Source organism: Lemur catta, chromosome 2, assembly GCF_020740605.2.
Source record: "Lemur catta isolate mLemCat1 chromosome 2, mLemCat1.pri, whole genome shotgun sequence".
Lineage (NCBI taxonomy): Eukaryota > Metazoa > Chordata > Mammalia > Primates > Lemuridae > Lemur > Lemur catta.
Genome location: NC_059129.1, coordinates 120,046,984 through 120,074,468, shown reverse-complemented (window position 1 = coordinate 120,074,468; position 27,485 = coordinate 120,046,984). Strand labels below are relative to the sequence as shown.

At 38.3% G+C, this 27,485-nt stretch overlaps 1 protein-coding gene across 2 annotated transcripts in view; it reads left to right on the top strand.

The window, feature by feature from the left end:
- Window positions 1–2,779: 2,779 nt before the first annotated feature.
- MOXD1 (monooxygenase DBH like 1) overlaps window positions 2,780–27,485 on the top strand; it is an 85,843-nt gene continuing 61,137 nt past the window's right edge. For both annotated transcript variants that reach the window (XM_045544379.1, XM_045544378.1), the window contains exons 1-3: window positions 2,780–3,150; window positions 25,410–25,556; window positions 27,211–27,378. In XM_045544379.1, coding sequence (XP_045400335.1) covers window positions 2,887–3,150; window positions 25,410–25,556; window positions 27,211–27,378 — 579 coding nt within the window. In that variant the 5' untranslated portion in view covers window positions 2,780–2,886. The remainder of the gene's footprint in view (window positions 3,151–25,409; window positions 25,557–27,210; window positions 27,379–27,485) is intronic.

Sequence of the window (27,485 nt, the reverse complement as noted above, 5' to 3'; positions counted from 1 at the left end):
ACAAGTAGCAATACAGTAATTGATTTCCAAGTCAGGATGCTGAGTCTGCTAGAACATGATTTTGATCCAGAAAACTCAGGCAGCTTACAAAGAACACAAAGATAAATTTTTCTATTCTGTCTTAAGTTACTGGGGTAATTGAAGCCAAAACAGAGTGGGTCTCTTGGGTATGAATTATGCTAATAATGTTCTGTTTGTTGTCCTCATCTCAAGATGATTATATTAGTTTTAATGTTTCTTGAGTATTCAGGGCATGTTTGGTTGTAATGCCAGTCACAACAAAAGATAATAACTTCCCACTTAATGAAATAATGAAAATCAATCTAAAACTTTCTCTTTTGTGTATTCATGTGTGGTCTTTTCTATTTTTGCCTCAATATCAATGCGAAGCAGAACATTCCGTATCTGGGACCAAGCTTTCCCCCAAAGTCCAACTTTGTTAAGAGGATACTTCCAGGAGGATCTGGACATGCATCTATTCATTCTTCCTACAAATATTTATTAAGTGCCTATTTATTGCATAACTGTCCATATTCTAGGCAATGGGGTTACAAGAAGGGACCAGATGCTATCCGTGACCTAAGGATGCTACTGGAGGGGAAAAAAAGCCTGTAGACAAAAAGTGTCGGGTGCCATATGAGGTCTGGAGAGAACATTCCATGGGCACCACTGTGGACAAGTTGATGCCATCTGACTGTGAAGTGTGGGGAGGAGGATGAGAAAATACTTCAAAGGGTGGAGGGGAGAAAGGACAAAGAGCAGAGCAAGCAGTCTGAAAAGGCACAGTGATGCAATACAGCATGGCCCTCCGTTAAGGAATCTAGAGGTAGTTTTCATGTGTCTAGAGGACAGTGGGTGAGTGAGATGAGAATGATGGCTGGCGAAGCTAGAACAGTAAATGGGGGTCAAATTCTAGAAGGTATGACATAGTTTTGTTTTAATAAGGAGACAGAAAATGTCTTCTGATAGATATGAATCTGGGGTTTACATAATAAATCCCAGGAAGCAAAGGTAGCCATGTGTTTGTGCCAGGTTCCTTCATGCCAGGAAGAAAAGTAGGGTCAAAAAACAGGAGGCTTGCCTTTGATCACTCTGCAGTAATCTGAAATCCCCATGCACTGTAGTGAGAGGCTGCTCAGTATAGCGAGTGTGTTCACACAGTGCCTTCACCTACTCCTCTTGGACTCTGTGTCCCTCAATTTTTGCTTCTCTTCCTCTCTGTATCCTCCCTTTCTTCATGGCTGGAGCTAGCAGTAGCAGTCAAGTCCCCGGTGCTTGCAGAGACCCCGTTCCAAGGCTAGCACCCTTATGTTGCTGTGGTGGATGTTTCTGCCCTCGACGTCTACCCAGCAGGTCCTGGTGGAGGCGAGGCACCTGGCTACTAATATTTCATATTCTCAATGCCCTAGTTGTTTTAAGGCTTTACAGGCGCTTTTATTTCTCATCTTGTCTAAAGGTTTCAACGTCACTCTTCTCTGATGCTGGCCTATTGTCATTGGCGAAACCTGTGGACCTTGATCTTTTTCTTAGGATGAATCCCTTTCCAGGCAACTCCTTGAATCCCCTGGTAAGCAGGTCCAGCTAGGGGTTGCCTTCCAGACATACTCAAATATGCATGAATCCATAGAAGAACATACTTTAGATGGACGCTGGTAACTTTCAAAAAGTTATGGGAAAAGAAAACAGGTGCAAGAAAAAAACAGGATGAAATATGACCAGGAGAGAGAATAAGTAGTATATAGGTGGCTTGTGTGGAGCGTGCAAACCCAGAGTCAATAGTCCGTATTTGTAGTAGTCTTCTTATCCATATTTTTCATCTGATATTCTCGCTTGTATGTTTTTTTTTACTTTGTATTGTTTCTATTTTTATAAGCCACTTAGATAAATAAGGAAGGTAATTTATAGTTGCCATACTGAGTATTTAGCATTCTGAAGACAGCAGTGGTCCAAGGTAGAGGCAAAAACAACACAAAACAAAACAATCTTTTGATAAGGAAGGTTATAGACAGAACTTGAAATAGAAGGAAAAGAAGATTTTTAAATTAAAATCGAACTCTCAGATGACAATTCAACCCTGACCTACTCTGCTGATGGTAAAGTAGTTTGGCAGAATTTGTCACATCAAAACCAAACCAAACCAAAGCAATCCAAGCAAAAACCAGGCGGAAAGCGAGCATCAGGGCTCCGACTTTGGCAGTGAGGAACAAGATTTGGGGCCCCCGCAGGATGAAAGGGAGAGAAATGTGCTGGGGGAGGTGAACCGGGTCCCTCCGGGGCGGCAGGAAATTCGACAGCGGATCCAGAGGTGTTAAGGTTGCCCGGGACGGGACTTTCTCTGGCTTTCTCTCCACCACGCCCCGGGATTATCCCTTTGCTCACTCGGCTCCTCCCCTCCTAGGCTAAACCTGCTGCCCCTCCTCAATTTCCCGATCTCGGGCTCCCTCGCCCACTTCCCCGAGGGCCCGCGCTCTTCCCGCTGCAGGACTCTCTCGCCCTCCTGCCTCCCCCGGCCCCGGGCCCCCTTTCTCGGCGTCTGCCTCCCGCTCCGTGTCGTTCCAGGCAGCCCCTCGCTTTCCTCCCACCGAGTCCAGACCTCTGGACCTAGTCCGGGGTGGGGGCGGCAGGTGGGTCGGCGGCGGGGAGGGCCCCGCAGGGCGAGAGTTTGCCGGGCCGGGGCCCGACAGGACGGGACGGGGCGGGACGGGGCGGGACCGGGCGCGTCCTGCCGGTCGCCCGAGGCGGGGAGAGCGGGGAGAGCGGGGCCTGCCCCTCCCGGCCGGCCCGGGGGCGGTCCCAGGCCTCCCGCCCGCCGCCGCCCTCCCGGTGCCCGCTCCTCGCTCGGCAGAGGCCGGAGCCCGGGTGCCGGCGGGCAGGAGGCGCCCGAGGATGCGCGGCTGGGGGCTGCTCTTGCTGTGGGGGCTGCTCCCCGGGGCGGCGGCGGGGCCCTCGGGCCGGACCTTCCCGCACCGCACCCTCCTCGACTCGGAGGGCAAGTACTGGCTGGGCTGGGGCCGGCGGGGCGGCCGGCTCGCCTTCCGCCTCGAGGTGCGCACCGCCGGCTACGTGGGCTTCGGCTTCTCGCCCACCGGGGCCATGGCTGCGGCCGACATCGTCGTGGGCGGGGTGGCCCACGGGCGGCCCTACCTCCAGGTAAGCGCGTCCCCTCCCGGAGCCCGCCCCGCTGAGCCCAGTCCCGTCCCTACCCCGGGGAGGGCGCAGGTGCGAGACTTTCCGGGACAGCCGGCTCTGTCTCTCCCCGGCCAAGCCTGGACACCCTCGCCCCCTGCAGCCCCGCACACCCTCACCAGCTCCCGCTCCCCGGAGCCCAAGCCGCGCGGGTAGCTGCGCCCCCCGCCTCCGCCGCGCCGCTCCGGGCTTTGTCCCGGGAAGCCGAGCGCGGGTGGCCTCAGGCACTTTACCTTTTCTGAACACTATCCCGTTCCCAGCGCCCCACGTAATAGATCCCTCACCTACACACCTGCCACACAGCCCCCTTCATCCCTGATGGGACGGGAGAAGGATCCTCGGCTCTGGGGACCTAACGGGAGGGCGCTCAGAGGACGCGGGGTGCGGGATGTGGAGGGACAGAGAGCTTTAGCACTTTGCGGTCTTGCAGTCTAGGAGTGGGAATCTCAGGACTTCCCCAATCCTGGCTGTTTTGGAGCCCCCGGGCGCAGCGCTGTGTCCGCTACGCGATCCTCCAGATGAATGAAGGATCCTTAAGCGTCAGGAACTTTGCTCTTCCAAGAGCTAAAGTTTAGGAAGCCACATTTAGACCTTCAAAACCTGAGGTCCCCAGGCCAAATCTCCTATTAAGTGGTAAAAAATTTTCACTCACTTTAATAGCTAAGAAAGTTAATTTGACAGCTGCTGATTTGCTTTGAAAGAGCCTAAGTAGCGACATTGCCTGTTCGTGGGTGTGCCTTTCTGAATAGAAAAGAAAAAAAAAAAAAGTTGTGCGATGACCGATTAGGTCGTTAGGTTTCCTGGACATCTTTGATCGTGACCAAAGTTTCAATCGTGGTGATTATACACTCTTTATTACTTATCAAAATTCATCCAAAAATACTGCCCTTTGCTAAAAGTCGCTTGATCGAGATGAAAACTAGTTGTTCTGGCATTGCATTAAGGCTTTGATAATATTAAAATTTATGTTTCCCGATGGATTTTGAGTGCATTTCTTAGTAATTTTATCCCCGACTTCTGAGTTGGATTTCCTCACCATTCTGAGATACCATCAAATTTGAGCCCTAATTCTGGCACTGAGCTCTGGCAGGAAAGAAGTGACAACAATAAAAAGTTCAAAGCCACCCTATTATCTATTTTGTTCATAAAGTAATCATTTCCTCTCAAAATAAGTAACTCTACAACTCCAATAAAATAAAGTTTATGAGGATTGCATTCTGCTGAAGTCACTGATGGGTAAATTTTCTTCTGTTGCAGCATCTCAGACATTAAATTTTGTGAACCAAGCATTTGATCTCAAACACAGGCCTCACTAGAAGAATGACTTATTCTCCTGTGATATGAAGTAGACAATACCTTATTTAAATATGTATTCGAGCCAAGGCTTTTTTTTTTTTTTTTTGACTGCTTGTTTAGCGTGGAGAATGTAATATGCCCTTTAACTATTCTTGCATGTTCTATGGCAGGGTGCATGAGAAATTTTACTATAGTAATATTATCAATCAGAGCACATAAATGTTACCTTGGTATTATTTTTCCCCAAAGTATAGCAGTTCTAGAATTTGATGTCAAATGAAAGGCCAAGAGTAGAATCCTGATTCAACATGCCATAATGGGCCCACTACAAACACAGACTTTGTTAAACTACAAAGTGTTTTCACACTGGTAGTTGTTCTTCATAGGCTTGCATAAGACTTAATTAAGTACTCTTTAGATTGATTTTGAAACATGGAACTTTTCTTAAAGTAATTAGTGAATATATATGAGTATGATGTAAATTAGAAATGGATGCTTTCTCAAATATTTAATGAGCAAGAAATAGGATTTTCCCCTCCATTTTTGTTCCTAAGGAAATGAAATCCTTATTTTCATATATAAAGGATAGCCATTTTCTTATTTTGCTGACATCTTTTGCCATTCCATTTCCTTAAACATTGTATTCATTTTTGGACATATAAAATACAATTAAATTATGCTAATCAGTTAAGTGGAAAAACAACTTAGTTACAACCCATTTAAAAACACGAAAGACACCAAATACTATAAATAATTAAATAAAAAGAAATGTATTAATTCCAGCTGTATCATCCAGGCTGGTTATTCTGTTTTCCAATACTTGAAATTGAATCTTCTCCCTAGAAACTATTTGAAATTTTTCATACACTAGTGTGAGAAGGGTATCTTCAGCAACTAAACCAAAAAGTAAAAAGGATTCTTAAATGTAGTATATATGATTCTATCAGTGGACTTAGGATTTTGTGTAATTTTGTTCCCAGTGAGAATAAACTTTACATGGAACAATGAAACCAAAAACATGGGCTTCTGGGGTGTCAATGTACATGTCGCAGCCACTGATAGTTGGACAATGACATCAGGCTGATAATAACCTAAGTTAATATTCCAATCACCTCACCTTTCATCCATAAAAGAAAGGATTTTGTTTCATCCTTTCTTATTTAATTTTAAATTTAAACTGTAGATTTTTAAAATTGTTTTCTGACTTCTATTTTTTGGATTGTCTTAAACTCTTTATTCAAAAAGGTGTTAATTGCTTGATAACTATATAAGTAACTTTTAATCAGCCAGGTAGACGATTGTTGGCTAAATAGATATCACAAGCCCAAATGTCTGTAGATGTCAGGAAAGAAATGAGAGAGCACATGCAATATTTGTCTTACTATGCCCGGCTTATTTCACTTACCATAATGACCTCCAGTTCCATCTAGGTTTCTACAAGTGCCATGATTTCATTCTTTTTTATGGCTAAATAGTATTCCATTTTGTATCTATACCACATTTTCTTTATCCATTCCTTTGTTGATGGATACTTTAGGTTGATTCCATATCTTTGCTATTGTGAATAGTGCTACAGTAAACATGTGAGTGCAGGTATTCCTTTGGTATATTGATTTCTTTTCCTATGGATTGATACCCAGTAGTGGAATTGCTAGATTATACAGTAGTTCTAATTTTAATTTTTTGATAAATCTCCATGATGTTTTCCACAGTGGCTGTACTAGTTTACACTCCTCTCTGCATCCTTCCCAATATCTATTATTTTTTGTCTTTTTATTAATAGCCATTCTGACTGGAATAAGATGATACTTCATTGTGATTTTGATTTGCATTTCTCTGATAATTAGTGATATCAAACATTTTTTTCATATACCTGTTGTCTTTTTTTTTGAAATGTCTACTCATGTCCTTTGCCCATTTTTAATGGGATTGTTTGTTTTTGTTTTTTTTTCCTGTTGAGTTGTTTAACTTCCTTGTATATTCTGGATATTAGTCCGTTGTCAGATGAATAGTTTGCAAATATTTTCTCCCATTCTGTAGGTTGTCTCTTTACTCTTTTTGATTGTTTCCTTTGCTATGCAGAAGCTTTTTAGTTGAGTATAGTCTCATTTATCTATTTTTGTTTCTGTTGTGCTTTTGAGGTCTTAACCATAAAATCTTTGCCTAGACCAATGTCCTAAAATGTTTCCCCTATGTTTTCTTCCAGTAGTTTTATAGTTTTGAGTCTTGTGTTTAAGTCTTTAATCCATCTTGATTGAGTTGATTTTTGTATATGGTGAGAAATAAAGGTCCAGTTTAATTCTTTTGCATATGGTTATCCAATTTTCCCATCACCTTTTATTGAAGAGGATGGCTTTTCCCCCGATGTATGTTCTTGGTGCCTTAGTCAAAAATCAGTTGGCTATAAATACATAGATTTATTTCTGTATTCTCTATTCTGTTCGCTTGGTCTATGTGTTTGTTTTTATACCAGTACCATGTGGTTTTGTTTACTATAGTCTTGTAATATATGTTGAAGTCAGGTAGTGTGATGCCACCAGCTTTGTTCTTTTTGATCACAATTGCTTTGACTATTCAGGCTCTTTTTTTGGTTCTATACTATTTTAGGATTTTTTCCCCTAATTATGTGAAAGATAACATTGGTATTTTGATAGAGATTACACTGAATCTGGAGAGTGCTTTGGACAGTATGGTCCTTGTAATGACACTAAGTCTTTTGATCCGAAAGCATGGATGTCTTTCTATTTGTTTGTGTTGTCAATTTCTTTCATCAGTGTTTTGTAGTTTTTCTTGTAGAGATCTTTCATTTCCTTGGTTAAATTTATTTATTTATTTTTTGTAGCTGTTGCAAATGGTATTGCCTTCTGGATTTCTTTCTCAGCTAGTTCATTATTGGTGTATAGAAATGCTACTGATTTTTGTTGTTCACTTTGTGTCCTGCAACTTTACTGAATTTATTTATGAGATTTAAGAGGTTTTTGGTGGAGTCTTCAGGTTTTTCTAGATATGAGATTATATCATCAGCAAAGAGGAACAATTTGAATTCTTTTCCAATTTGGATTTCATTTATTTCTTTCTCTTGCCTAATTGCTCTGGCTAGGACTTCCAGTGTAATGTTGAATAGGAGTGGTTATAGTGAGCATCCCTGTCTTCTTCCAGTTCTTAGAGAAAAGGATTTCAGTTTTTTCCCATTCAGTATGATGTTAGCTGTGGGTTTGTCATATGTGGCCTTTATTATGTTGAGGTTCCTTCTATGTCTAGTTTGTTGAGAGTTTTTACCATGAAGGGATGTTGAATTTTATCATGTTTTTTCTGCATCTGTTGAAATGATCATGTAATTTTTGTCCTTTATTTTGTTTATGTGATATGTCACATTTAGTGATTTGTGTATGTTGAACCATCCTTGCATCCCTGAGATAAATTCTACTTGATCATGGTGTATTATTTTTTTGATGTGCTGCTGGATTTGGTTTGCTAGTGTTTTATTGAGAATTTTTGTGTCAATGTTCATAAGGGTTATTGGCTTGTAGTTCTCTTTTTTGTTGTGTCCTTGTCTGGTTTTGGTATCAGGCTAGTGCTGGCTTCATAAAATGAGTTAGGAAGAATTCTCTTCTCTCTGATTTTTCGGAATAGTTTGAGGAGAATTAGTGTTATTTCTTCTTTGGAAGATTGATAGAATTTGGTAGTGAAGCCATCTGATCCTGGACTTTTCTGTGTTTTCTGTGTTGGGAGACTTTTTTTTACTGATTTCATTTCATTACTCATTTTTGGTCTATTCAGCTTTTCTGTTTCTTCCTGATTCAGTCAACCAGTGGTTTTAAATTTCATGTGTTTTCATGACAGTATATAATAAGTCAAGTTGTAGTTGTCTAAGAATTTAGCCATTTCATCTAAGTTTTCCAGTTTGTTAGCATATAGTTGTTTATATTATAATAGTGGTATCAGCTTCCCATGCAGCTGGGATTATAGGTGCACACCACTCTGCCTAGTGTAAATTTCTTTTTTATTAGGATATGTTACTGGAGAATTATTGTAAGTAATAATACTTTGAAAGTATCATATTTCCTTGCTTTATCATGTTTCTTGTATCCTTATGTTGGTATCTGTGAATCTAGTATAACAATTGCTTTTCCAATACTTTGACTTTACTTTTGTAGGGGAGGATTTTTTTCCTAAAGGTGTATCTATGGTGTTAGTTGGGTGAGGTACTTTGGCTTTGATTCTGAATGTGTGCTGTAGTGTGGTCTCTATGTGGTTTTTTTGGCTTTAAATAGTCAGTGGTGTCTATTATTTCCTTGGTGGTTTAGGATGCATTTGTTGGTAGAAGTTGTGGTGAAGTTTGGCTGGGGACTGGAATGGCAGGTGGGCCAGTCTTTGGTCCCCAGTGGTGTCAGCAGTGGGTTAAGCATGCCTGTCCATGGGCCCCAGGCAGTGTATGCTGGCTCTGGTGTTAGCAAATCTAGGCAGGCTGATTCTTAGGCCTCCAGGTGCCTTGCTAAGATGCTGGGAATGGCAGTATTGGGCTGGGTGGGTTCTTGAGCCCCTGGGAAGCATGTGTAGTATGGACAATGGCAGTATCAGTGTTGTGACAAACCTCCAGGACCCAATAGGTCAGTGCTGTTGGTAATGGCTGCAGTGGGCTGGGTGGACCAGTCCCCAGGCCTGCAAGTGACATATGGAAATGCACAGCCACCTCTCTTCTGGGGGGAGGGGCCAGGGTTGCTGCTAGTGGCTTCAGGGATGTGGTGATGCAGGGACTGTTGGGCCCCAGGACAGGACACAGTCTGGTGGAGATTGGGCTCTTAAAATGGTGCCATGCTGCAGCTGCTTAGGACTTGGGGTTGTGTAGGAGCCAGCATGAGCTCCCTCTCTGGAGCAGTACTGCTGTACAGTCTCCAGGCAACTCTCCAAGTTAGTCTCAGGGTCTGTGAGGGTTGAGAGGCTCTCCCTTGGCTCAGATTGTAGGAGTCCACAGCGGGAGTGTGGACCACTGGGGATCTCTCACTTACCCTTGCCCTGCATTAGGGAGCCTCTCCTGGCTCCCAGTCAACGCTGGCTGAGCAGGTTGCCTTGCTTTCCTCACTTTCCTTGCTTTTGGTGTTTCCTGTCACTTCTCTGTTGAATTTCAATATTCTCTCTTAAATCGTCTGTTTGAATTGTGATTATCTCCTTGCTATTTTGGTTCCTCTCCATGGAAGAGGTGAGTACCAGATGCATTAGTCAGTCTTCTTGAAGCACCTCCCTTACCACCACTTTTGAGTACTTGTCCACATGTATGCACTCTCTCTTCACACTACTGAAATTAAGGGCGGTGTTTACTTAGTCACCTCCCACCCCACCCCTAGACACAAATACACACACCCCCCACACACCCGAACACCCCACTCACAAGGAGTTACTAAACAATTGGTAATTTTTCCACTGTCCTCATATTCCATACCTCCTTCCCCCCAACCCCCTAGAGAAAAGATTCCTGAACCTCAGCAACCCTGTATTTTACAGTGGTTACCAATCACTAATTCAGGGTTAGAGTCAGTGAGACTACCTCCAGAGGGCACTGTGACATTTACCTGCAGACTTGCGGAGTTAAAAAATCAGATTATGAATTTCCTTGCCTTAAGGCAATAGACTTGGCTACCTTTAAAACTATATATTTGATACGTGCCATTATAGAAATTTGCCCTGCCCATTTTGTAACCTTTCTGATCATTTATGGAGATATTTCCTCAAAAGGTGTATAGCCAGGTATGATCAAAATGGGGAAGAAAAGAGAGAAATGTTGTGATTATGAAATGCAGCATATCTCAGTATAATCTATTGAGTAAATTGTTCTGGAGCAGCTTAGGCTTCTGGGAACATTACTCCTGGGATGCTACTGAGGTCAGTTTCTACACTGTCTTTCCCGGAAGTGCCAGAGGTAGGAGTGGGAAGCAGTCTTTTCTTTTGCATTGACTTTTTAGAACCTCACTATTTTGTGTCAGGGAATCAGCTCCACTCTCATTTCCCTGATGGATTTGTGTCCTTTCCTTGTTCTTTGCCCCTTTTTGACACAGAGCAACTCCACCCCTACCCAAACCATTTAGCAACTGTGAGTGTCCATCTGAGGCAAGTAATCCAGTTGATGAATGCCCAGTTTGTGTGAGTTTGAGAAGAGAGCGGCATTGTTGGATATGCCTGTTGAATTTGCACCAAAATTGATTCACCCTTCCTATGGGGGTATACATCACCAGTGAATGGAAGCTGAAACATGTCATCATTCGTTACAGCCGTGCATGCCGGCTGTCTCTGAAACTGAAGCCTTTCTGTGATGAGAAGTGTCTTCAGCAGCAGAGTAATTGCTGCTGGGCCACTCGCGGAGGAAGTGCTTAGAACGGATTTGAAATCACAGAAAACACTGAGCATTCTTTGTGGTTAACGATGTGCTTCTTTTAAGCACACCCCAGCCAACGGCAACAAAGAAATGTTTGGAAAGCAAATTGAAAGCCTGTAATGGAAAAATGAAGAGACTGTGCATCCCTGACACAGCTCAGCTGGTGCTTTGTTAAGAGATATTTATAAGTCTTCGGATTATGCCCTCCAATTTCCAAATGATGAGGGGACCTGTCCGAGCTTCGTGCTTTGTGCATTAGTAATAAGGACACATGCTTCAGGGTAATTCTGGAACCCAGGATGATGCTCTTCAGCTGTATGCTTCTCCCTGGCAGAGCAGAGGATTTCATAATTAGCCCGAGGAAACGGGAAGACTGAACAGCAGAGGAAACAATGCACCTGAATTGACAAACGGAGTTCAAGGCTTCAGGCAACCTACAGCGTATTTCTGGAGCGCTTGAAGGAGAAGCAATAGTCCACTTTAAAGAAAGTGAACAGTGGTTTATTGGTTCATCGTTTGTAATAGAGTCCTGTTAAAAAAAGTTACTGACAAAAGGGATGAATTCATTACATATCATCATGTTTCTGGAAATGTTTGATCCATATGTAATAAAATATTTCCATATGGATGACTCACAGTGCTTTTTATTGTAACATAAAGAAATAATTAGCAAAGAACTTTTAAACAGAATAGTATTTCTCCAGAAAACTTCTTCCATATCTATGTCTTTTTAACTTGTTAAATTTCAGAGCTCATAAAAAATCTGCTCATAAGGATATCATCTAGCATATAAGCAAAAATTCCTACAAAAACGATTTCAAAGGGATAACTTTTGTTAACTGTAAGCTTGGAATTCTACATCTGAATGCTACACAAATAATTTAGAGACCAAATTGAATTTACTATGGAGGTCTTTCTTATTTATCTAATTTGCCAAAAATGATGAGAAAACTTTTATACCGTTCTTGTTTCTACCAGTTAAATGTTGAAGTTTTGCATACTTTCTGCCCCTTAAAAGCTCAGAGTTTGGTTGATTTTTCTCAAACCCCTTCCCCGATGCCCCCAATGTTTCAGGTGAGGAAACTAAGCCTTAGGTTACTATTACATGGCTTGTTTGGGGCCATACAGATCAGCAGCTTGGATTTGTTTTCTCTGAGACTGGATTTGGTGCCCTTTCTTCTCCTGCATGCAAGCTGTAGCTCATGTAAAAACATATTCCAATTTTCTTCCTAAGTAATGAAAGAACGTGTATACTAAAATACACGTATAAACAGAATGAAAAATAAAATCGTAGTATTTCTCTTACTACTTTTGTTCCACTATACATGTCACAGTTATACATTTTTATAATATGATCTTTTATGATTTTTTATTCATTGAGTTCTCAATATATGCCATACATTGCGATAAGTCCTTTAAGTGTGTTCCCCATGTAATTCTCACAGTAGCCCTATGAGGTCAATATCTTTTTTCTCTCTATTATGTAGATGTACAAACATGGGGTTCCAGGTCACACAGCATGGAAATCGTTTGTGACTTTCACATGGCTGTCTCAATAAAGTAGTCATCTATAAGCAGAGAAGGTTGGAATGTTTATTTATTCATTTAACCAATATTTATTGAAGGTTTATTGAATAGTTCTGGATGCTGAGGACATAGCATTGAATGAGATAACACCAGTGGTATTATTGGAGCTCATATTTTGGTGGAGGGTAATAGTTAACAAATAAATAAGCAAGAAAAATATCAGAATGTGATAAGTGCTATGTAGAGAATCAAAATGGAGTGATGTGATAAGGAGTGGGTCTATGTGGCACTGATAGTCAAAACATCAAGGAAAGCAAGTGTTCCAAGTTTCGAATGTTGTCTTTTGAGGTTAACCATAGTGCTTACAATTCAAAATATTGTATACTGTGAAGAAGATTATCTGACGTGGGCATCAAAGAGCTCAGTAGGCCTTAAATATAGAAAACTACCTACCTGGAAAAAATATAATTAATGCTCTTTCAAATGTGTCTGAACCACATGAGCTCTCTTTTCTATTTCTGTGGCACTGTTACACAGATGTTTACTAAGTTCAACTAGAATCTTTCAAGCTTTGATCTAGAGACTCTTATATTCTGTATTCTTTCGCATCTTCAGCAATATTTGAGAGCCAAAGGACGTTGAGAAGCTAGATCAACAAAAAATGTTCCTCTGCAGATTTCCATCTTTTATTCAGTTTTTAGACTAAAACTTTGACATCTCAGCTTCTTAAGAAAAAACTGAATTGCTGCCTTTTTTTTGCTATCCTGTAGAGTTTATGCACTGAAACTTCACCTATATATAAAGAAACTCATGGTAGATTAAGCCACATAGACACTAGGCATCCTGGTACTTTGGACACACAGTTCCTTTTGGATAGGGACAAGATGAATTCATGCTATGGCAGATTGCAGCCCAGTAACAAACTGGCAGAGTTTAATAGAGAATTGAGAACTGAGAAAGATACTTCCTATTCCTATGTCAAAGTTTCCAACTCATCTGCACATTAGAATCACTTGGGATCTTTTAAAAATTCCATTGCCAGGCAACCCCCTCACCCATACCAATTAAAGCACAATCTCTGTGGAGTGGACACAGACATTAATATATTTTCAAGTTTCTCAGTTGATTTCAATGTGGAGGCAAGTTTGGTGATTACTGACCTTATGTGGTTAGGTTCTCTGAGAGGAATCAGGTGACTCAGCTTGCAGAAGCTTGGAAGATTCCAGACCTAGGACATGGTGATACAAAGCAGGATTCCATAGGGAGCCATTCGGAGTGACCAGTTGGTGTTGGAAGCGAAGGCTAGCATAGCTTGGACATTTCAGATTATTTTTTTTTAAACAGGAAAATAGGTGGATTTTCCTGGCATGAAAACACTTGTGAGATAAGTTTAATGAGTTTGTTGATAACTCTAAGTATTTTCTCTCATTTATTTACTGAGACAGGAGCAACAATTGTTGAACTGAGAGTAGAGGTGTGTTTTCAAAATATGCTGAACCAGAGATCTTTCTCTCATCCTCATATCCCTCCACCATTCCTGGGCACCTTTTGTCACCTGGCACCAGCTGCTGTATTTCTGAGCAACAGGAATAACTGCACACACAAGCCTAAAATGTGTCAGTTATGCATGGTTACAGGGCATCAATGCAACATTATTTCATTTCATTAATAAATGAAATTCCCCAGTAATTCTCAGTTTATGTTTAAGCCAAGAGAATTATTCTTCCCTAAAATCTCTTATTACAACTAACAGTGACAAAATGGATTCTCTTTGTATTTGGAAAAATTCTTGAGTCTTTCCAGTTTTGTAAATTCATATCATTTCCCTTTCCTCTGCATTCCCCAAGGTTACTAATAAGCAGTGAATGCCCTCAAGATACAGTTACAGAAGAGAGAAGGAGGAAGAGTAGCAGGCGTGCTAGATAATAGTATCTTATTTGGGTCTGCCCAGAACATTTGCAAGTTGATGACTGTGTCAATGCTGCCAAATCTTCCCGAGGTACCAGAAACAATTCCACATGCTTGGCAAATCCCCAAGAAATACCTGCTGAATAACTGCTAAGCAGTTAAGAACAGGAAATCTTCTAGACTGAATGTGAATCCCAGCACTGCTTGCTACTTATTGTGTGGCCTTTGGCAAACTCCTTAACCTCTCTAAGTAACAGTTTCCTTCTTTGAAGAAGGGAGATCATCATATTTAACTTACAGGCTTTTGTGAAGATTAAATGAAATAGGCATGTAAAGCTCTTAGCAGAGCATGTGACACATTGAAAGTAATAAATACAAGATATTATCGTAATGAATTAATCATTTAGTGTAATGTGAGACTGGTCAGAAGACCACATGAAGAAAAATATCCCAGCTTTTCAACTTGGGGAGAAGATGTGCACTAAATGTATAGATGGGGAGATTGATAGTAATTTTTGAGAAAATTTGAGGCCAATGTTTAAGCAATTGGTTTGTGAACACTGTGCAATCATTAATGACTAGAGGCCAGCATGGTTTCAATAAACATAGATTATATGACAAGACTGCATTTTCTTTTGTATTTGATTTTTTGGACTGTAGATTAGGGTATTAAATAAATAGTGCATCTGAGTCATAGTAAGGTATTTTACAGAGCTTCTCATGGTATCCTTGTAGAATATGGACTACAGTTGAATTAGTTATAATTGTAAGTATTTAAACACCCATATCCAAACCTGTTAACACACTGGCTACATTAGGTTACAGAATGAGGACTTAAAAAATAGTGATATACTAAAGTGGCAACAGGAAACTAACTGCGAATATAAGTAAACTTCAACAACTTGGTTAAAAAATTAGCTATGTATGTACAAATGTACAAAGTTGTACTTAATTGAAATTCATATGAAAAAGCTCTAAGTATTTTCCCATTTTAAGCTCAATATGATGTGGCTGCTAAACACAGAAATACAATAATCGCCTGTAAATTCTACTGTTCACATCAAGGGAAGTAGTATTGACATAACACTCTATCCTGAGCTGATAACACTAGAGGATCCCTTCTAGGAATAGCATTTTTAAAGGACATGTAGATAAACTGGAGCATACTGAAGAAGAATTACAAGGATGGTTGAAACCTCTGGAAATCTGGGTACCTAAGGAATGGGAAATATCTGGCAATATTTTGCCTGAAGAAAGAACAATGAGAAAGACATGATCAGTGTCTTTGAAGTAGTGTACAGTCTTCCTCAAGAAATATGGATTAGATGCTGCCTATTTGGCTCCAGAAGAAAGAAAAAAAAAGACCCAATTAATATACATTAAATGGTAGAAGATTTTAGCTTAATATAAAAAATACATTTCTGACAATCAGAGGTATTAAAATTGAATGGGTTGCCCTGTGCGATTGTGAGATCATGAGCTTTGTCACTGGAAGTGTTAAATACTGTGTGATCTTCTCTTAAAAAATATTTTTGAGACAAATCTCCTTTGGTGGGAGCCGGGATTAGGTATCCTTCAGATTATCTTGCAAGTTGAGTGTGATGGTGAAAATAACTTCACATTCATGCTTTTAGGTTATTCAAGAAATGAAGAGAAGGGAAGACATTAGCAACTGTAAAACGGTGTTGTTTTTTTAGTCTGCTTCAAGAAGTTCACCTGGTCTCTGTGGATAGGTTTGCCCTGGACCATCGTATGAGAGTATTTTGTCTCTTTTCCTATTATGAATTTCAGTATATTTGATTTCTGTATAATGGACATATATTAGTTTTGAAATCTGAAAAAAATAAGGAAAAAGAAGAAAAGGAATGTTTTAAGATTTGTATATACTCAAAGGCTAGAGTGAGGGGGATTCTAGAGCAAAGCTGAATGTGAAGTTGGGGAGATTCTGAGCCCCTCCCCAGCACCTCCCCCCACTGGTGCATTGCTTTGACCTGTCTTAGAACAGGTCGCATCTTCTCTGCCTCCTGACCTGCCCTCTCAATGTCTAGGTAGACATCTTAAACTTAACCCGATTTGCCTCCAAACTATTTCCTTCCCAGCCTTCCCCTTCTTAGCAAATGGCACTTCCTGTTAGTGCCAGTCAAAAATTAGGAGTCATCCTTGTTTCTTCTCCTTCCTTCACCCCGTATGTAGAATCCATCTTTAGGTTCTATTGACTTTTCTCCGGACCGAATTTAAAATCTGTCCACTTCTCTCCATTTTACTACCACTCAAACTGGAACCCACGGGACACCTGCCAGACTCCTGTCTTCCAGCTTTTATTCCTTCTTCCCTTCATTCTCAACACGGCAGCCTTGCTGCTTGTAGCTCCCACCAATAACCTATAAGGCATCACAATGCCTGTAGCCTGATAACCTCATGTACCCCTTTGGGCTCTACCATTCCTCCCCACCAGCTTTCATTTGCTTCATCACACTGGATGACCCAACTTCCTCTCCAGGTCCTTTTCAGTAGCTGCTTTTTCTTCCTGGAATCTACTTCCTCCACACTTTGACTGGCTGGCTCCGAACTATAGTTTATTTCTCAGCCTAAGTATTAATATCATTGCCTTGGTGGTAACTTTTCTGATCACCCAGCCTGAAGTAGCCTTCTGATCCCTCTCTGTAATCTCTATTTTATTTTTCTGTAAGCACTTAGCTAAAATTTTTTGGTTATTTTATTACTTAAATTTCTTTAAATGATACAGTATTATTTAATATTACTAGTAAATTATATGTTCCATTACTGTCCTGTACCAATCATGCACCCTCAGCCCTGCAACAGGGTCTGAAGAATAGTAGTCACTCAATAAAATGTGTTGGAGAAAGAAAGGAGAGGAGAAAAGGGGGAAAGAAGGAAGAGTGGAAGGAAGGGAGGGAGGGAGGAAGAAATGAAGAAAGGGATGAAGGAAGAAAGGAAAGAAGGAAAGAAGGAAGGAAGGATTGAATGAAGGAACCAGCTTTCTCCTCAAAATTCATTTCTCATATGAAATGGTCACGGACATTTAAGAGAAATCATCTAAAAATTTTTTGAAAATTAAGATGATGGGATAGGATGAAGGTAAAATGATACCTTATTTGAATGGTGAGCTCTGAAGTTTTTTCTGCTGAAGTATATTGTTCCAATGAAGAGTCAAATTTTTAATTTTATACTATATCTCTGATGATTCTATAATTATAGCAAAGTATTAAATTATTCTACATGAAAACTAAAATGAGGCTGGGCGCGGTGGCTCACGCCTGTAATCCTAGCACTCTGGGAGGCCAAGGCAGGTGGATCGTTTGAGCTCAGGAGTTCGAGACCAGCCTGAGCAAGAGCGAGACCCCGTCTCTACTAAAAATAGAAAGAAATTAGCCAAATCACTAAAAATAGAAAAAATTAGCCGGGCATGGTGGCACGTGCCTGTAGTCCCAGCTACCTGGGAGGCTGAGGCAGGAGGATCACTTGAGCCCGGGAGTTTGAGGTTGCTGTGAGCTAGGCTGATGCCAAGGCACTCTAGCCTGGGCAACAGAGTGAGACTCTGTCTTAAAAAAAAAAAAAGAAAAAAAGAAAAAGAAAACTACAATGAGATGACTGGCTGTGGGAGAAAATTCAGGATGTGTGTTTTTAGAAAGTGGCACTTAAAGAATAAACAAATTGCTTAGGTGGACCTCTTTCTTATTGGAACACAAGTTATAGGGTTCATATTTTGGCTTTCTGGTAGATATTTAATAGAGACCTTATTAGACATAGAAAGTTTCAGTTTTATCTGAAGTGGTTTCTAAAAGGCAAGTCCCTTCCATTTTGACATTCCACTCAAATTTCTAAGATTAGTGAAGAAATAACTTATTAAAATTAGCTTATATTGAACTCTGAAGATTGCGTTTATATAGTTGTTTATACAGATTTATGATTTTTTTAGGATCAAAGATTCTTTCACCCAAAAATATTTATTATTATGCTATCAATATTATTAAACTACCCTAACATTTGTAGAAATTGATATTACAAACAGAAATGTTTGAAGTAACAGGGCTTTTGAGATTTAGAAAAAGAAGGAAAACTACAAGCACCTGTTGAAGAACATGATGACAGATGGTAACATTTTTCTCAAGAATCTCCCTGCAGCTGTGCTTACATTCAGTTTTCTAAGCTGAACCAAGGTCTGTTTGTATCATTTGTTACACCCATGAGTTTTCACTTCCTCCTATTCAACACAGCACCAGTCAAAGATTTTATTTAAGAGAGAAGAATAGACTGACAATGAGTGAGAACCAGTTTAACATCTGGGTAATCATGTTTTTGAACAAGAAGTCATAGCCATCTTGGTGTTTTAGTTTGAAAGTGATGGTCACCACTCACGCTATCATGTGACACAATAAACGTCAGTTTCCTGCCAACTTCTGCTTGATGGTAACTTCCATTACTGTTGCCACATGGCATTTTGAAACCTCAATTATATATTTCTTAATTTTTTTTTCAAAGCATAAAGTGTTCAAAAGAAAAAAAATCTTGTGAGAACATGTTTCAAGAATGATGTTTTCATGACACAACTGAAGATTAGCCTTATTACTGGAGTCTAATTATTAACTCAAATTTTCAAAGGAAACAAGGTAATTTTTTATCTGAAAAAAGTATAAACAAGCTAAATACATGATCAATATAGTAATCCACAATAAAAACAAAAAATAATACCTCAATGACAATTTATATTGAAGCTGATCTTAATCCAAGTATTTGAGTTAGAATATGAGATCTACATCAAGCCATTCCTATGGGATAACAGGACTTTATATTTCACTTTGCAGAATGTTAAAACTGAATAACTGAAAACAAGAATGACTTCTCCGTATCATCTTTGATATTCACATTATTAAAAAATTGACATATTTTTATTCTTAAACTCCTACAAAATTTCTACAGAATCATGATTATCTGAATCTTCCCCAACTCTCTTACCCCCATAAAGTCCATTTTTAATGATTCCTAATTGAAGCTTACTTTCATCAGTATTTTATGTTGTATTTATGATATGTAAAATATATTGAATATGTATATGATACAATTACATTATAATGGCTGGGACATCAGGCCGTGACACTGACAGCATGTTGCAATCAATATTTCCATTTTTATTTTAAAAGTCCTGGAATATCAAGCACTATAGGAAAATGGCTGAGGAATACCCTTCACCATGGGTGTACCATAGAGCTGCATGTGATTCCATTCGCTAAATGGGACAGGGATTGGGGGGTGAGGACATCATCTGGTTCTAATTCTAAAGGTGAAAATCAGATGTAGTAAAAATGGTTTAGGAAATTTCCTTAAGTATCTCGTAAGTACTATACAGTGTGGTTTTCTGAATATCAACTTCTTGATGACTTTACCAGTATTTGAACTCTTAACTGGTCAATGTTTTACTGTGTTAGTTTCACTCTACAGTATCTTTTTCTTGAGGGTCATAGTAACACAATAACTATTCATGTAATTATCCACTTGAATAATGTTTATCCCTTTGTCAAACTGTTAGGAAACTCAAACTCATTGCATTTTTGGAGGGATTTAACCAATTTAGATCTTGAGACTGATGGTTTCAATGCTGACTTTTCTTGGAGCGGCTTGTGTTCTTTTTCTCCTTCTCTCTTTACCGTTTTCTTTCTTTTCCTGTTTTTATTCCTCTCAGCAAGAATAGTTGAATGATAGGAAATTTGAGACCCAGAAATTTTTGTCTTTTTCTCTCCTTTTACCTAACTTAACTGTGCTTTTAAGATTTGCCAATATGCCGTTTTTACTGTGTAATATTGATGCCATTAGGGCTGTGTTTGATAACAGTCCATGAATTTTATTAATACAGAAGGAAGAACTAAGGTACTACTGGTGAATACTTCGGTTTCACCAAGTTAAACTATTCCTATACCACGAAGCTGTGAATATCGATACTGAGTTCTTGTATTCTTATCTTTTAATTTTAAAATTATTTAGATCTAACAAAAGACAAGGCAGGATGCTCCTTTTTCACATATTTAATGAGCATCTTCTGTAGGCAAAACTCTCTGTTAAGTACTGAGGATATAAATTAAGACTAGCAAACATTCTGAAACATGACTTCTCTCTCTCAGATCTGTTGTTTTTTTCTTATTTATTTAAAATTGGTAGGAAATTCCTTCCTTGTGTAAAAGGATTTCAAAGAATTGTTGCATGTATAAACTCCTTTTTCTAAAGACTAATGTCAGTTTCCTAAGATTCATGTCCGTGTGGGGGCTAAAAGGTGATAACAACGTTCCTGGATTTCAGTGCCAGATGTGTCTGCGTGGCAGATCATGCAGACTCAAACTCATTCTAGCATCTGGTTAAACACATTCCACACCAGGTCTTAACCATATGTAAGTATAATTAAGAGCAAGTGGGAAAATAATCGATTATCCCCCCCCTTTTTTTGTTACACTTACAATGTAAACAACTATTCTAAAGGCACAAATTTATAACTGATGAACAAGATTATCTGTCTGCTTCTAGGCAATTATCACGTGGTTGAAAGATAATGCAATGTCTAGAATATATTGCATGTTAATGGGAATGTAAATAGAGGAATAAGGATTCAGAAGGGGAATGATCACTTTCAGTTGGAATGATCAAAGATAACCTCATAGAGGAAATAAAGTCATGAGCCTTGGAGGAAAGGCAGAGATTAAGTATGTGGAGTTAGTAGAGAGGATATCTCAGCCAAATGAAGAGAGTAGAGGAGACAGCAAAGAACAAAGTAAAGAGCTGGAAAAAGGCCGAGTATTTGAAGGGAGCAATAAATAGATAATAGAGGGTATGTCATAAGATTAATAATAGGAAAGCCAGGTTTGGCCAAATTTTAGGGAACCTGGAATCTAAATTATAGAATTTTGTACTATATACTGTTGAAAAAAATGCAGTGACACGATGAGAGTTATTATTCAAGGAAGACCTTAACAGAAGGAGGTAAATGATAGAATCTGAACTGAGATAGCAGTAATTGAAATGAAATAGAACTAAAAGGTGGATTATTTTTCAAAGGAAGACTTTATAGGAGCAGAGGCTATCTGTGGAGATGTGAATAATGGGGAAGAAGCTAAAGAAGACTGAAGTTTTGACTATGGATGGCTAGGAGAATGGGAGCATAATTAAAGAAAATCAGGAAAACTAGTCTTCCAGGTAGAAGGTGAATAGAATTTTGGATTTATTGCATTTGAAATGACAATGAAACTTTCAAGTGGAAATAAACTTTTGGATATGTGACACTGAATAAAGGTGAAAATTTGAAATTATTGGAGTAGATGAGATTCCCAAATGATGAAATGTGAAGATGGAAGACTATAACGTCAAGGGCAGAGTTTTGAAGTCCTTAGTTAGAGAATGGGAGGGCGAAACAGAGCAGAGAAATGACCGAGATAAACTGTCAGATGTAGACAATCAACAGTGGGGCTTTCTGGAAGTGGAGAGTGTGGCTATACTTGCCTTGTTCCAGGACTTACTTCTTCTTAAACTTAGTGGGGAAGAATTCAGTCTTTGACCATTAAGTATGATGTTAGCTGTAGGTTTTTTTTATAGATGCCCTTTATAAGGTTGAGGAAATACTCTTCTATTGCTAGTTTACTGAGCGATATTATAATGGATGAATATTTTCAAGTGGTTCTTCTGAATTTATTGAGATTATCATTGTTTTTCTTTTTAAGACTTTTGATGTGATGAATTCTATTGATTGATTTTCTGTTGTTGAGACAACTCTACATGGTTATGATATATCAACCTTTTTTATATTGTTGAGGTCTATTTGCTAAGAAATATTTCTATTAAGAAAATCTGCATCTAGGTTCATGAGAGACAGTGGTCTGTAATTTTTCAGTAAGTAATATCTTTAATTTTGGTATCCGAGTAATGCTGGTATCAAAAAAAATGAGTTGGGAAGTACTTCATCCTATTTTATTTTCTAGAAGAGTTTGTGAAGGATTGGTATTACCTCTTCCTTAAATAGTTGGTAAAATTCCAAGTGAAAGCGCTTTGGCCTAGAATTTTCTTTGTAGGGAGGTTTTCTTTTTTTTTTCCTTTACTCATGAGGGCTATACAGAGTGTCTCTTGTTTTCCTGAATGAGTTTTGCTGGTTTGTGGATTTTGAAGATTTTGTTTCTCATCTAAATTATCCAATTTTTTGGCATCATGGTGTGCATAATATTATTAACCTTTTAGTGTCTGTAGGCTCCATTGTGATGTATCTCCTCATTTCATTTATGTCTATTTTCTGTGTATCCCATCTGCTCTTTGTTTTATTTTCATTTTTTCCTGCTGTCCCTTACAGTCACAATTATTTTTTATTCCATAAAGCGGATATTTTTTAGAATAGAAAAAAGGGGGATGGGAGCTCTCATGTATCATAACTGAAATTCTCTTAATAAGATATGATGTGAGGGTGGGCAAATATTGTCATCTTATATAGAGAAGGTTTAGAATAGTTATTTGGGGAGGTCTCCTGAAAAAGCAGCAAGAAATTAATATGTGGTCTTCCAAGCATTAATGAGGGCCCAGCTGGAGTAAACTTGGAAATCATATTATTTGGACAGCCATGGTATACTGTAGTCACATCTGAAGATCTGCCTCCAAAATAGGCCCTAAAAGTTGGAAAATGTGAAAAAAAAATTATAGTGGAATTACAGTGGTGGTTAGGTTAGTTCACATTTTAATTTTAGTTTAAATAAGATCCAGTCATATTTTCCCTCATTAAGGTTGATGATATCAGCTTCTTTTAGACAATCACACTTTTCTGAGAGTCCAGAACTTTGAAATAATTCGGCAGCTGTCTTTTCCAAATATTAAGCACTCAGCTAATTACACAAGGCAGATGAGTGCAAGAGATCTTCAATAGGAGCTGAGTGAAGTTTCTCCCATTTTCTAATAGCTAAGTTATCTGGAAAGCGAGAAAGGTGCAATAGCTGGAAGGAGTTGGTATTGTTGAGTTGTTGAGTGGAAATAAAATGAATGGAAAATTGGCAAGCCAGCTGGATATTTTGTGGAACTAATGGTTTGGGAAACATATTTGCGAGACTAGGATAATTATTCTACTCTTTGAACTGATTACAATTTGTATTGTATTCTTTTTGTTTGCAAAAACTGTGATTGCTTGAATCATGTAATGAAATATGAGTTCAGTGAAAAGGCATAGTTTAGTTGAGCCAAATCCTTTGTCCATAGACATTGTTATTTCATTTACATATTGAAAATCTACGTGATGAAAAATGGGAAAATTATAGTATTGTAGGAGCATTTCATTTAAATTGCTTTCAAAATTACAACCTGGTTCTCAGAATAAATTTTTTGGCAGACTTCAACCTGAGCAGTAGAAAAGTAACATTTTACATGAAAAATTGATGTAGCTAGTTTCTATAGACAGAAAAAAATAAAAATAAAAAAAGTAAACTGACCCATCCTATGCTAGCAGTAGCCCCTGTAATATGGAATAGTGAAGAAGGGTGCAGACTGGGTCAGAGTACCAGGGTTTGAATATTGCCTTTACGATTTACCAGCTGTAGAATCCGGGACAAGTTGCTTAATCTCTTTGTGTTTCTTTGTCTTTATTTGTAAAATGGAAAAATAGATTTGCTGTGAAGATTAGATTAGTTAATATATGCAACATGTTTAAACAGGCTCTGGGGCATAGAATATACTCAGAAGTTGCAGTTATTGGTACTGGGGTGAAGAAAGGTTAGACTCTGTGCATTGCCAGTAATGTGGAGTTTTAACATATTAAAGAATATCTAGGTCTGGTACTCTGGATGCCAAATTTATGCACACTCAATAATTTACCTTACAAGGGTACTTGGAATGAAAATGTCAAATGCCATCGATTTGAGTGTGACTATTATAGACAATTTATGGTTTTAGCTTGTATATTGTATTTTTTTAGTCAAGCATAGCAATCACTTCTTTATGATTTCAATGTTAGTAATTATAATTATGTTTCTACATGTATATTCTAAATCAACTCTATAATTTTTCAAAAATAAAATATCATTTGGTACTCCAAAAACAGTATAATCAAGGCAAGTTTTGTGTCTTTTATAAGTGATAAAATGAACACCATGATTTTGATAACTCTCAACATAATAGGCAAATGGTAAAAGGTATGGGAAGATATTTTGGGGATAAAATCAAACTGTAGTGTAAAAGAGGGAAGAAAATTAGCATTGAATGGGTACTAACCATGGTAGACAGTTACAGCCCCCCATATATTATCTCATTTATTTATCTTCCAAAATCCATAAAAGAGGTACATATTATTCCCATTTTACTAGTGTTAAAACTAAAGCTCTCAGAGTTTGATTTCAACAATTCTTCCAGGCTGGTCAGGAGCACAGCTGGGGGTCGGATCCCAGGCATTTGATTTCAAAGCCCATGCTCTCGCTACTGCACTTGTCTGCCTCCTAGAAATGATTTGTACACCACTGAACAAGTTTAGTACAAAAATTATGGCTGAGTCACAAAATCAAAACTTCCCTAGTTTTTAAATATCTTGTAATTCAGCTAGTTTCATTTCTCTGCAAATTTTTCCATTGCATTTAATTTTAATAAGAATGTGCCATTAAAACTCATGCTGAAACAACCCTCCCACCTTGGGTCTTTTTGCTCTTATGAGCAGTGGTGGGAGGCTCCACAAGCCACACTCATGGAAAGAGTGATGACCGTGGGGCTGATTCTGGCTTTGAGGCTCACTAGTTATCTCCCTTTGGGGTAAGACATTTTACAGTGCTGAAGGCCCTCTTTTAGTTATACATGAAAGAAAAGTACTAAATGATATCAAATGTTCATTCATTACATTTCTTTTGATGCTGTATGATGTTATCAATCTGCCCTGCCTTTTCCTAAAGGGCCAAAACTTCAAAGATGCACCAGTTTCCCAGGAAAAGATTCCCTAGTTGGAAAACTCCAGCAAAATTCCTAGTTGGAATTCCCCAGGATTTATACAATGACTCTACATATAGGATTTTGTAATAAGCAAACCTAGAATCATTTTTTTAAGGTCCTATAAATTCTTTTCATTCTGTATGTAGGATATCCTGATTTTTCTTTTCCGGATTTTCCACAGGATTATTTTACAAATGCAAATAGAGAGTTGAAAAAAGACGTTCAGCAAGATTACCACCTCGAATACGCCATGGAAAATAGTACACACACAATAATTGAATTTACCAGAGAACTGCATACATGTGACACAAATGACAAGAGTATAACGGTAAGGAGTCTACGAGTGAATGTATCCATGAAGAAATTCTGTCCTTACACTTGTGAAATGCTTTACAGAATAAAAGAAACAAATAGTTAAAGATAATCTTTGATAACAAAGTCACATAGTCTTTTTGGGAATATCTAAAACATCTTTTTAGAAGACAAAAATAAAAAAAATGTAAGACTATAAATTTCAATAATGGCAATTTTTGTGTGAATTTAACATTTTGAAGAGCTCTTTAAAGTTTGTGTAATTTAGCTATAAATGCATTTTAGCTTCTCTGTAAAGTTTGAAAATATACAATAGATAAGGTTTGAAGACATGTATTACACAAGAGAGAATTATGAATCTGAATACTAGGATATAATTGTGATTTATAACTGATTCATCTTTGTAAATTTCTAAAATCAAGATGAATACTTGGCTGATTATAATTGCCTATTGGCATATTATATGAGATCTCTTATTTTCAGACTTCATGCAAAAATTAATATCTTTATGCATATGCAAATTAAATATTTAGAGGATATATAATTCATGTGGTACTTCAGAAATTTCCATGAATTGCTTGGATCAATTTTATTTTGTATAGACCAATATAATTATCTTTTTTATTTGGTAAATTAAAACTTTAAAATGGGAACATAAAAAATATGAAGCAATTCTGATTAACATTCAGCATAAAGAGTAAAAAAGAAAGAAAAAAACACATGCAAAGACATGGATCACTTTTTATGTAATATACAGTACAATTATGCTTTAATTGGAATAATAATTATAGTCATTTGACTTATTAAGAAAGAATATAGCAAAGAGAACATTTAAAATAAATAGCTTTTGCTTTGTTATTTCTTTTCAAAGTTCTTATTACAAAGATCTGACAAAAACACCTCTATCTGTGGGAGGACTGAACAATTTCTTTACACCCCAGAAAACCTTCCCCACCCACAACCCTTTGGGCAATCTCTCTTGGTTGCTCAATGGAAACCAATTTCATCTGACAGTACTTTCCCTAATTGGGGTACCTGAGTCCCTTGGAAATTCCCAAGATTCATAAAATGACTATAGAGCGACTCATATAATAAAAAACTCAGGATCAGAAAGCATTTATGCTGATAAATATAAATTCATGCATGTGACCAGGCTAGTGCCTAGGAAAAAACCTACTGTGAAATGTAGAGTCTTAAGGTAATTTTAGTTTTTATTCTATTTATTTATTTTTCCTAAAATGTTCCATGGCACTAAAACAGGTTCTAATTTTCCAAAGTCCCTGCTGCTTAACAAGAATATTTGCTTGGTAACTAGTAGATGCTAGTTTAAAGTTTTGGTATGACGATGATTTGTTGTTGTTATATTCATGAAAGTGTTAATTATTAAGTCAATTGTCACTCATTCTATTTTGGAACACATAATCTTGCCAAAAGAGACGATTCCTTCCAAAAAAAAAAAATAATAACTTGTGTCTTTGGATCCTTAATAACTTAATCAAATGTATACAATTAATGTTAGAGACCATGCTGAAAATGCCGTGTCATTATTCTCTAGCTTTTTTTTTGTTTTTTACTTGTATATCTTGTTTAAAATAGAGCTCTTTAAATTCAACTCAGTGGTAAGGAAAGTGCTCTCATGAGACATAATCTTGCCTATGTCTGGTCACCAGGATAGCACCGTGAGAGTGATCTGGGCCTACCACCATGAGGATGTGGGAGAAGCCGGCCCCAAGTACCACGACTCCAATCGAGGCACCAAGAGTCTGAGGTTATTGAATCCTGAGAAAGCCAGTGTGCTGTCTGCAGCCTTACCATACTTTGACCTGGTAAATCAGGATGTAAGTTTTTTTCAGGTTTTGTGATTGTAGGGATGGGTTTATTGAAAGTATATAAGAGCATTTTTCCTTACATTATTGTATTTAATAGCATGTCAAGAGTATGTGAC